This window comes from Sinohyriopsis cumingii, chromosome 5, assembly GCF_028554795.1.
Source record: "Sinohyriopsis cumingii isolate HCF-2022 chromosome 5, ASM2855479v2, whole genome shotgun sequence".
NCBI classification, from domain to species: Eukaryota; Metazoa; Mollusca; class Bivalvia; order Unionida; family Unionidae; genus Sinohyriopsis; species Sinohyriopsis cumingii.
In genome coordinates, this window is record NC_142965.1 from 138601322 (window position 1) to 138613520 (window position 12199).

Below are 12199 nucleotides of genomic sequence, written 5' to 3' on the forward strand. Positions count from 1 at the left end.
CGGCATGATGCCCCAGTGCTAGACATCACTATAAACTGCCACACTGCAGACATCGTAGCGATATGACTGAAAATTTGTTAAAGCTACGTTAAAAATCCAAATAACATCACATTAATCTAACACAATTATAACAACAATAAATACACAGTTTGTTGTGTGGTAATCTTCAATGTTCTGAAGGTTTACCTGTACCTTGACTACCTAGGTCAAAATGGTATGGGAACATTATACCTGGAAACTAACAAGGAAGTATATTTTGAATGAGGTTATTGTAAACCTGCATGTCAAATAGATGCATACAAATGACGCACATGTTGGTTTGTTAGACTGCACGTTACGGTACAACAGTATTAAAGGTAATCTATTTGTCTGTCTTGATCTCGCTTTCTTTTTCTCTCTCCCTTACACACATAAACAAATACACTTGTACTCGGGGCCCCGAGTGGCCGAGTGGTCTAAAGCGCTCTCCGTTACGGATCACTGCCATCTCACCTCTGTCTGCGTGGGTTCGAGTCTCGGATTCGGCTAATGTAGGTATGTAAGAAAGCTTGCCAGTAGCTTCTCGTGGGTCGGTGGTTCTTTCCGGGGTTTTCCCGGGTTCTTCCTCCACCATTAATACTGGCCGCCATGTATAGCCTATCGTGTGCTGAAAAATGGCGTTAAACCCTACAACAACAACAACAACAACACTTGTACTCACAAGATGCCACAATGTATACTCATGTAGTCCATGATTATTGTCGCAATCACAGAAAAGAATACACTTTAAGCACCGTGTAAATGTCTTGCAATCTGCTGATACCTCCTCGAGTAATATAAATTTTGACAGCTCAATACGGTGTTATCCGTTGTACCAGTGTAGTGTACCCTGACAATTCTAAAGTGTACTAACTTACCCTGATCACTAAACCAATAATTCTGTTTGAAAACTATCGCTTACGTAGATTAGTCACAAGAATATCCATACATCCGCCCTGCACACACAGACACACATACACAGACGTGTTAGAATCTTACCCAGTGAATTGGCACATGTACTAATTCTATTTTGTAAGGCTTTACATCATAATAGATTAGATTCGGCTCTCGAAGCAATCTCTCCCTCTCTCTCTCTCTATCTCTCTCTAACACACACACACACACACACACACACACATCATATGTATAGTTAAATACACCTATTATCTGTTATTCGGCCGAGAAATCGCACCCCAACTGTATCTCAACCCACACCCTTTACTATAGATGTGCAGGAAACATACAGTAGACACGCTTAATAAAAGAAAAGCTATTGATCTCCCAAGGAAACAAGGTGAAATGTACCTACATTTGCTTGGTTGTGTACACACGTTATCGACTTATCGACCATTAGCCTCAATTTGAACAGTATTGCGGGATATTGTAATGCATACAGACTCTCTCTCTCTCTCTCTCTCTCTCTCTCTCTCTCTCTATATATATATATATATATATATATATATATATATATATATATATATATATATATATACATCGAACATCGATCTGGTTTAAACAAATTTTATTTCCATATTTACATAACATGGGATCGGGCTACAAATTCACACGACTTAGCAACAACTCTTCTCTAAATACAATAGTAGATACATGAAAAGTGGTAAGGACTGACAATACGTATATATACTTACGAGTGGATCAGAAACACGGTGAATTAATACAAACGGAAAATGAAAAATTCATTATACTACTGTGAGGAAAGAATGGAATCAAATTATACAAACTTAATGCAAACTAAGTGTACAACATGTAATTTAAAGAAAAGAAGGGGGGAGAAGAAGGGATAATAAAGTGATTCCTTTGTACGTGCAAAATGGGGACCATGCTAAAAGGAAGTGTTTTCTTGGATGGGAAATGTTGGTCTACAAGATTTCAAAGATGTGGGTGTGTAGGTCATTTGATAACTAAGATTATCCAAACAGCAGGACCTTAGTACTAACAATTATCAATAACTGGTTAAGCAAAGCATTAATCTTGGTCTCGGTACTGAATATTTCTTACAATTAGGAATATAATGGCAGGTAGTCGTATAGTGCTCTCCACATGTGCACGATATGCTATAAGTATGACAAATATTGTTTAAATCACAGGAGCCGTTTTATCTTATTTAACCCTGGTATGAATAAATGAAGATTTCATGTTACCAATGTAATAATATAGCGGAACATAACTGGGTAAGAGTGAAATTTACGTTAAAATGTTAAATAATCTGGATTGATATATGAACGTTAGGAATGAAGCATGTATGGATGGAATAATGACTGTGTGAATGGATGGATAGATTGCTAATGGATAGACAGATTAATGAGAAGGAATGAGAAGAGTTCTACCTGGTAACGTGTGAACAATAAACAATTATTAAAATACCTCAAAACAAAACAATATAAGACACAAACATTGGACAATGATATCTACTTTAGATTAAGACATATACCGAATGATATACTGATTATTAAAGCTATTTAGATTTAATCTGGATCGTTCTCTACTTTTGACCACACTAAACATATTTGTCTGTATTATGTTCAAGCCGTTAATTGATCCAGTAGAGAAGCATTCGTCATTTTCTGCGAATCATTTTAGGATAGGTATTTATATAGGTATTTATATACATTATCTCGTAATATTACTTACCAAAGACTAATGGTGGGTAGGTTAAGGTTGGAAGAACATGAGAAAATTCTAAAGTACAAAATATAATACATTCAAATCAATATACCCATGTCAGAATATCAATTGTACAGAAAAAAAAAGAGTCATCTAAAATTAAACTAACAGAAAAAATCAATAATTTGATTGTGTCAGATGAGAACATAATGGAAGGATATGAAGGTAATGTGCATTAGTAAATACTCGACTTCGCATCTGTCTGTCTATTTAGATTATACATTAATATTTTCAAACAGTTTTGTTTCGCCTACAGGCTTTAATAATGATTGAATTCTTATCCATTCGTTCTTTGTTTTCTTGTCATTTGCATTTTGAAGCATGATATATCCAACCATAAGTAGGTCGAATTACTTTAAAATTGTTTAGTGACATTATAAACCAACATATAAGTTTTTGGAGGTTTCGTTTATGTTTTTTTTTTTGTTTCTGAGAAATGGAAATTTTGGGTTATAGGCTGGAAAATAATAGTCTTCTCTTTTGAATAAAAACTGTACTTAAGTTTAATAGTCTTTTATATGTCACGTTTTTGCACACAATTATGCCAAATACGGGTGGTGGGGGTGAGTCAATTATTTTAATTTAACACATCTATTTACAAGAAGTTTTAACAGGACGAGATACATGCACATATAAATCCATAGCTGAAGTAAAGCAGCTATTAGTTGTTTCAAAGTTTAATTATTTTGGAGCGAAATCTTACCAATGACACCTTAGAATACAACTAGAGCAGGTTGTGTGTAAAATTAATCTTTCACACGGTGTATCAAAAATGATTTTGTATCGACTCCCTGGCGAAGCTCATGACATATATTGTTACGGGGTAACGTTGGCCATTAAACTCCCGGTGACCATTCAACGACTCACTATGCTCTCTGTGGCTGATAAACTCTCGTTAGACCTTAACTCCAACAGGTACCTGATTCTCTGATGAAGTGGGGAATCCTTACAATAAAAATGGGACTAGTGATAAAATGCAGACTTATATTTAAGTTTCATCTGGTTTATTAACAGTCACAAAATTGTAGGGTATTAAAATTTCAAGATTCAAATATCAGGTGCATCACTCCCAAATAATACCTCATTGCTTTTACATCAAAATGGTAGTGTGCAGTTGGAAAAATTGATATATAACATTTATCAATGTCAAAGTTTAATGTTTAGATGTTATAGTAAAATTATTGTTTACTTATAGACTTTGAAACATTTGCTAACTTTTCATTAAATTCACATAAACAAAACCTTGAGAAAATGTCAATGGTTCTAACAATAATAACTACCGGTAGGTGCATATGTACAAAGTCTTGAGAAACACTCAGCGGCTTTACAATATAACAAATAACTGTAGGAAAGAGCCTTGAGAAACACCCACTTGCTCTATATTCAAACCTGCACTTCTTCTTCTTCTTCTTCTTCTTCTTCTTCTTCTTATTATTATTATTATATTTTCTATTTCTATTAAATTGTATCAAACATTATCTGAACAGGTTATGCAAGAAACACTTGACTTGACCTCATAGAATCATTAACATACTGTCTGAATGCTATTGAACTGATAAGCAGATATTTAAGCTGAAGTTGCTGATTAAAAACTTTACAATAAATATTCAGATTCAGATATTAAATTAAACGAAACAGAAATTATTAAGTTTAAACAGAGTGTAGAAGAGAAACGAGAAAAAGGTTTTCAAAACTTAGCTATAAGAGCTATCCAAAATTTACTTTAAACATTATTTACTCTGCATTTACTTATGTAGATATCGTGCAATAACTAGGAATTGGGATGTGCTGAAAATAATACACAAAAGAGTTACCTTTCTTGGCACACTTCCTTATATGGTATTCGTCGTAATAAAAAAAAATAAAATAGTAAATGATTTTCCCACGCACTGTCTAAACGTAAGGAGGTCTTGATGTGACCCTCGCAAATCCCGAACAGGTTCTTCTGCAAAGTAAAGTCATAATGTTTTAGTCAGACTTTACATACTCTGATGTCTTTTCTCTAATAAATTCAAATTCTTACAAAAGAAATGGACCTATTTTCAAGTTTCGTTGGCCTACATTTCAGTTGGCTGGAATGGGATGAAAGCCGGGAATGCCGAAATCGGATTACATTGAAATATTATTTTTTAACAAAACGAATAATAATATATTATGCCTACTGGAACTGTAAGCAACGGTCCGTTTCCTTCAAGAAACTTAATCTCAACATGTACCTACTTGAACTTACTTCAGCATACTTCGACTAATGTTGCATTGCAACAAATTCAAATCACTGGTGCTCGACGCCACCTTGATGTTGAGAAGAAAAAATAATATGAATAAAAAAAAATCATACAGAATGTCAAAATTACCTTAGATTACCCCAGGACCCGTTCTGACATAGGACCCTCTCTCTAGTAATATATTATATATTATATTATGATAGAAAGGTTCCTACGTCAGAACGGGTCATGGGGGTATTCTAAGGTAGTTTTGTCATTCTCTATGATTATTTTCCATCAGATTTTTTTTCTTTCTTCTCAACATCAAGCTCGCGTCGAGCAGCTACCAATAACCGTTATGCGAGATAACGACGGGAGTGTTCCAAATGTGACAAATTTGGAAACGAGGCCTGGAAAAGTTGTACATGTATTCCCAGCATAATAACACTGTGATATTAAAGAGTTCAAAGGATAATTTATGATCAGTTTATATGAGAATATTAAATATACCTGAGAATACTAAACATCATCTGGTATTGAATAACAGTAGGTATTAATGAATAAATTAATATTGACCGTCAATGTTGACAACACCCACCCACCTAGTTACGATATTACATGTATTAGTACTCGCGCTGTTTTACTATTGAAAGCCTTACGATTATAATAATGAACTTAATTTGATACTGTTTTATGCAAAATTAAAGGCTAGATTTAATTCCCATTACAATATGTTAGCAAACTAAAATACACAAACTCGTCATCACAAACCGCTAGAATTTAATTTTAAAGACCTATATGAAATAAAGAGGAAAAAGAAAACCTCCGCTATTTTCTTTGGTTCATTACATTTTTTACGAACAATTACTTACGTAAAAAATGATACGCAGTTGTACCAAAGATAATTTTAGTAAATGTATACAATGCATATATGGATAAGCCAATGAAAAGTCAGAGTTGAAGAGAGAGAGAAAAAAAAAAAAAAAGAAGCAAAATTAGCAGAATAGAGCATTTCGTAAATACAAACCCCGAGCTCATTTTGGTTTACCTCATGCATATGCAGAATCTACGTCACCTTGGGTCAAATCCACTGGAGTTCAGTTAGACTTAGGTGATCAATTTTAGTTGCATATGAAAAATGCCTCTTAATGAAAAGTAAGTGTATTTCAAGTTATAGGGTTATGAACTCCATAGTACTAGGTTGTGACCCAAGGTTTAAACCTCTTTAGCCTGGTTCCTGAGCCAGGGGTCTCAACTCAGCCCTCTTCTTACACGTACTTACATTTAGGTCAGATATCACACATGCATCAACTTTCAGATGGGTTAGTCTCAAGGTTAATTTATTTATCTTTTTCTAGGGAGCTTTCACCCTTTTTACAAGGCCCAAAACCCGAGGGCTCCATCAACTTCAGACCACCCTCAAATAAATTTCAAGATTTAAATCTTTTTCTTAAATTATATAGGAGGAGTTGCACGACATTGGTCTAGAACAGATGCAGGATAACATAATTCCTGATTTCTAAATTTAATCTATATTAATATATCAGAGCTGAGGAAACTGAATCTATCAGAAATATCGAACAGAACAAAAATGAAGATGTATGTATGTATGTCTATCTTGTGTGTTTCTCTCTTGGCACGTATATTCATTTTAGGCAGTTATATATAGATTGGGTTCTAGCTTTAATATTAATTAATCAGTTTATGAGTTTGAAGTAAATTTTTAGACGGATGGTTAATTCAGGCAAGTGACTACTGTGATATAAGTCACATGATAATGCATTTTAAAATGTTGGGATAGTCAGGGATGGTGCTGGCTTTAAAAAAGTTGTCGCCAAAAAATCGCCAACCTCAATATTTTGTTGCCAATTTTTAAAAAATATTGCTATTTTCATAATTCATTACTGTACTATCCATTTATTTCAACATCCTCGGGACCATGGTAATATTGTCAACATAAGCGGGTGTTTAGATAAGTGGTGGGGGGCTGAAATTAAATTAAAATTTCGCATACAAGTGAAAGTTTTAAGAGATAACTTGTTGTCAGTGACTAGGATCGACACAGAGAAAAAGAAATGGAAATTTTGATTAAATAAAAACTAGTCTGAAATACACTTGTATATTGACAACTTACATTTGTGTAGTACACTCAACAACATGTTAAATAATATACATGCTTTAGAAAATTCAGTGGTAAATGAAATCTCATTAGAAAAGACAACTAAAGCACATATATAAAAAACAGTAGTCCTCGTTTGATCAATATCCCATTGTAAAAAAACATGGTTCTCAAAATAATTAACAATATTTATTATCATATTAGCCAGGGCCATAGAGAGCGATCATGGGCCCTGGGGTAAGAAACACCTGGGCCTCTCCTAGTTCTTGTTCAAGCAACATTTTTCTTTTATAAAGTTAAACAGCATTGTTCGGGATTGGCCCGCTTACGGGCCCTGGCCCTGGGGATTTATCCCCAGTTGCCCCCCTCTTGTTAGCCCTGCTAGTAGCAGGTGGCTGTATAGTTGTTTATATGCTACGTGTGCTTAAGTTGGCCTAGATTTGGTCAGCCAGAGACAACTATCATGATGCCAATGCTACCAAGGGGATCAGGCTATTTATAGGGGTATGAAAACATGAACAAATTAAAAAGTTGTAACATTCTTGCAGATATCTATTGTTTGAAAATATTGGAACTTTGATTGTGGTTTTAAACTGTCATTGGTAGAGGTCGTAAGCAGGAACTTTTTTGTTGCAAATAGGAATCTTTCTGGCACAATAAATACTTTCCAATCACAACGAAAAATGAAACAATGTTTTTATTTAAGTTTGTTGCCGACTTTCTGTGATCAAAGGTCTTCAGCTTGCTTTGATGGTGGTTCATGTGTTATTGATGGTGCCACTAAAGGCACTCTTTAAATGCCTGTTTGTTATTGCATCAGCAAAATAAAAAAATTGTAGAACATTGACGGAGACAGACTGTTTTTTTAATTTGCTTAGTATATTTTTAGAATGATCAATGCTTCAGTGCTAATTAGTTTTCTTTGAAGTATCAGCAAAACTATTTTGTCTGGTACATTTTTCTGGTAGATTGTAGTCAATCCTGTTCCTGATTTCATAGGTGGTCGATTGTAGCTAGTCTGGTAGCATGACTATCTGAGTTATATTACAACACAGAGCACTAAGGCAAGACATCAGCATAAGTGTATTATGATATAACAATGCCGTGTTAGGCTGGTTTATCAATATTAGCAGAAGATTTGTTTATGTAACGGTGCAATTTTATATCTAAGTTTGTGGCTTCCTGTCATGGTGCTTTTGAATTTCCCAATTCGAAACCCAAGGCTTTATATACAGTATTTAACAGTCAGAAATGTCGCCAAAAAGATCGACAGATGGTATATTTTGTCACCAATAAGGAGGAAAAAATCACAATTTATGACATTGGCAAAACCCAGTGCAATCTCTGGATAGGTAGTGAAGCCTGTCATGTGTGGGGGGAATTGTATCTTTATACATAGTGAGAAAGAAATATATTAGGTATTCATTCCTAATCCATGATTCATATTTAATGTTGTTTTTTTATGAGTCTGCAAATGTATTTGATGCTGTGCTTGAAATTTATTAGAGATAAACTGTTTCTTTATTCTATTAGAGTTACAGTGTGCTCATACGCTTAAAGCAACATCTTCAAATTATTGTGAATTTAATTAAAGACATTCTGGACAATTAAATTGTGATATAACTTTACTGTTGGTACTTCATCAAGTTAAAGACTGATGACACTTCTTTTGGACTTGTGTTAGAATTTAAACATATTCAAAAATATGGACATTCGGTACATGCAACTTGTTCAGAATACTCAATGATTTTGGAATTGTGATAGAAATTTTATGTTTCTTTTTGATTTAGTTCACAACACTATAAGTTCAGTTTGTAAACTCTAATCATAGATTTTGAAAGACTGATTTGAAACAAAAATGTCTAATTGTTTACCAAACACCTTTCTTATACATATATCCACCTGACCTAAGCACAAGAAATTGCTCTTACTCTTGAACTCAACATCTTGTTTACTAAATAAAACATGACAACATCAGGTAGACAAAAATCAATTCCGCAGTATAAATTATATATATATTCAGGGTTTTCAATAGACACATACCCTCAGATTCTTACACGTGGAATATAAATATGATTCATTTTTGACACATGTAAGTTACGACTTGTGTGTCATTTTGACGCACATAGATTTGGTCTGGAGCATCACTCTTAAGTACCCATGATTTGCCTCTATCTTAGTTTCTTACTAAGAGTGCATTGTCCATAATAAATTTACTGTTCGAAGCACTGATTAACATCTGCTTGAGAACAGTTTACACCTTGGTGGCCAGTAATATAACAAAAATGAAAGATGAACTGGGTGGAACTAACAGTTAGGTACAACTGAATTTGGCTGAATTGTTTTGAGATTACATTTTAAGTTTATGGTAGAGGAAGAGGAAACAATTATGACACAAATGGACTGCCTCTTGATCATATCTCAGAATTGCTATGTTTGGACATCAAATTATAATCAACTGGTCAGAAATGGAACATATGGTGGCTCATGAACCCACTTGTCAAGGTATGGACCAACTTGAATAATTTAATTGGCAATTAATTTGCTTCATTTGGCAGAATATTTAAACCTTCAAAATTGTTTATGACTTCACTTGATTCATTTCTGAAAAAATATCAGTGTTTGTTTAATTGTGCTATAAATTATAATCAGTTAGAAAAACGGGAATGTATGGCTTCTCATGAAGCCAGTTTTGAGCATGGGATTATGTTTTATTGGCAGTTAATTTGCTTCAGTTTGCAAAATGACTAAAACCTTGACCATTTTAATTATTGGATCATTTAGAAAATTATTGAACAGACATAACACTCAGTGCATACATCTGAACTTTGAACAATGTTTCTTACAAAATACTTAAAAAGTATCTCTCATTATTTAGCATGAGACAAGAAATCTTGAACATCATTTGTTACTACCAATAACACAATAACAAGTAATCACAGCTATGGGATCATGACTGTTCAAAAGAATTGACTCTTGAGATTTTGGAGTCAAGAGTCAACTGACTCTTCAGTTTTGAAATCTGTTGAGAACCATATATATATATATATATATACATATGTGTATATAAATATATATATATATATATATATATATATATATATATATATATATATATATATATATATATATATATATATATATATATATATATATATATATATATATATTGGTGCTTATAGGTGTGTTTGCATGCCAGTGCACAATGATGCACATGCAAGTGTTAGAGGTTTATACTAATGAGGGGAACTGCTGCAATTGATTGTAAACATGGATTAAGGATGAACACACTCTTCATGCAGGCTCACACTAAATAAACTTACACACCCGCATATAGCAAATCACACACTCACTCACTTACACATTGCACAGACACACTCGGATGGTTACAAGTAATATATATTTGCATGCTTAAGAAAACTGTTTCAAAGAATGGTCGAAGCTGCTTGTTTTAAAGACATGGTGTCATTTATATTTCAGTGAGTAATGGAAATGAAAGATGAAGACAGTTATCAAAGGAAAGGAATCCCTACCAGCTCACCTAGAAATGTACACCTTGTGAAACTTTTCCAGGCTGTTGGAACTGTAATGTACACATTTCAATATATAACTTCTTTATTTCTGAAACAATTATACCTTACTGAACTTAAAAATATAAGCCATGATTAATGAATGATGGAAGAAATACACTTGCTTCTGCAACATTATGCTTCAGAGGTCTTGCTAGGATTTTAAAACTAGGAGTCCAGGACTCCCGTTTTGGTAAAAATAGTCCCACCAGCAAAAGTTGCAGTTCCCTATAGGGGTCAAGCTAGATTTGAATTTTAGGAAGAAGTGACTTCTCCTTTTGGACAGAACAGGGAGAAGTGAGAGCTCAACAGGGAGAAGTGGACACGAAGCAAGAAACAATATATATGCACACACACACACACACTTATATGTTCTCTTATTTGAATTAAGCCTTCTATTTCCCAGTATTCATATCTGCATTTAACTTTTGATTTAAGCAATACTTTATTTCTAAGTAGACAATTTTCAGAGTTATTTTGGGCCATGTGACTCAAAAACAGAATAACAGAAACTACACTGTAACAAATTTTAACTGAGTAACCATATTATATTACTGTAATTTCAAGTTAGGAAAACTGCTTAATCAACTACCCTTAATAAATATTTTAAAATTCTTTTATTTATTTATACTTTCTAAAAGTTCACAATAATGTCACTTCAGAGATTTCTAAACGTGTTTAAAACATCCCCTGTACCATGTACATGAGGGCAAGTGCACACGTGTCTTCAGATCATATTGTTCGTCCTAATTTCTTCGTTGCAGATAATACGTTACCATAACTATTCATACATAACACACTAAAAGGCATAAAATTACAGACATGTCTCATTTATAGTCGGTATGTGAACAAAACCCTTCTTTCAATCAGAATTAACACAGACTTGAGTGCTTCTGTGTTTAGAAGGAGAGGTTTTTATAATGTAATTATTTTAATATAGCAACGGTCCATTGACAGGATTGCAAATTTACGGTTTATTTATTTGTCTATGTACTCATAGTAATTTTAGGCAATGGTTAGACAGTATCTGCTTTGCTGCTTTTCTCTATATTTTCACAAATACGTTTCAAGTCAGAAAACAACTTAGACCTTACAACACATCTCACGAATTCCAAAACACAGCATTGTCCCATACATTTCTGACCTATATAATTTCCATTTTAAAGTTAAGTCTTTAATAAAATAATACCTAGGCTTTGCTTTCAATGGATTGTATGTTTTTCTGGATATATTTGGCCGATGATTTACGAAAACAGACAATCTTAAATTGAATCTAATAAACTGTTACATCCAAGACTTAGCGATGTCTGCCATTATTTCCCATTAGGCTGTTGGGTCACTTACAGTTTCAAACTAATTTTATGAGGAAATAGTGTACAAGATGCTGTTAATATATATATATATATATATATATATATATATATATATATATATATATATATATATCCAGATCACTGATTCTGATCTTAAAATACAAACTGCTATTTACTCACTATTGTTAAAGTTTTGAAATACAAGTTTGCATGTTTTGATCATCAAAGGAAACATGCGGAAATAGGGCAATGATAGTTGCTACATTACTCAGGAAAGAGTTAATGGTCAGT

At 33.4% G+C, this 12199-nt stretch overlaps 1 protein-coding gene across 2 annotated transcripts in view; it reads left to right on the forward strand.

Moving 5' to 3' along the window:
• Nucleotides 1–217: 217 nt before the first annotated feature.
• LOC149800352 (uncharacterized) overlaps nt 218–12199 on the forward strand; it is a 42560-nt gene continuing 30578 nt past the window's right edge. The window contains exons 1-2 of one of the 2 annotated variants that reach the window (XM_089959972.1): nt 218–356; nt 10507–10611. In XM_089959972.1, the coding sequence (XP_089816098.1) occupies nt 10513–10611 (99 nt within the window). In that variant the 5' untranslated portion in view covers nt 218–356; nt 10507–10512. Of the gene's footprint in view, nt 357–5305; nt 5454–10506; nt 10612–12199 lie in introns of those variants that run through there. The other variant, XM_089959973.1, reaches the window with a different exon arrangement.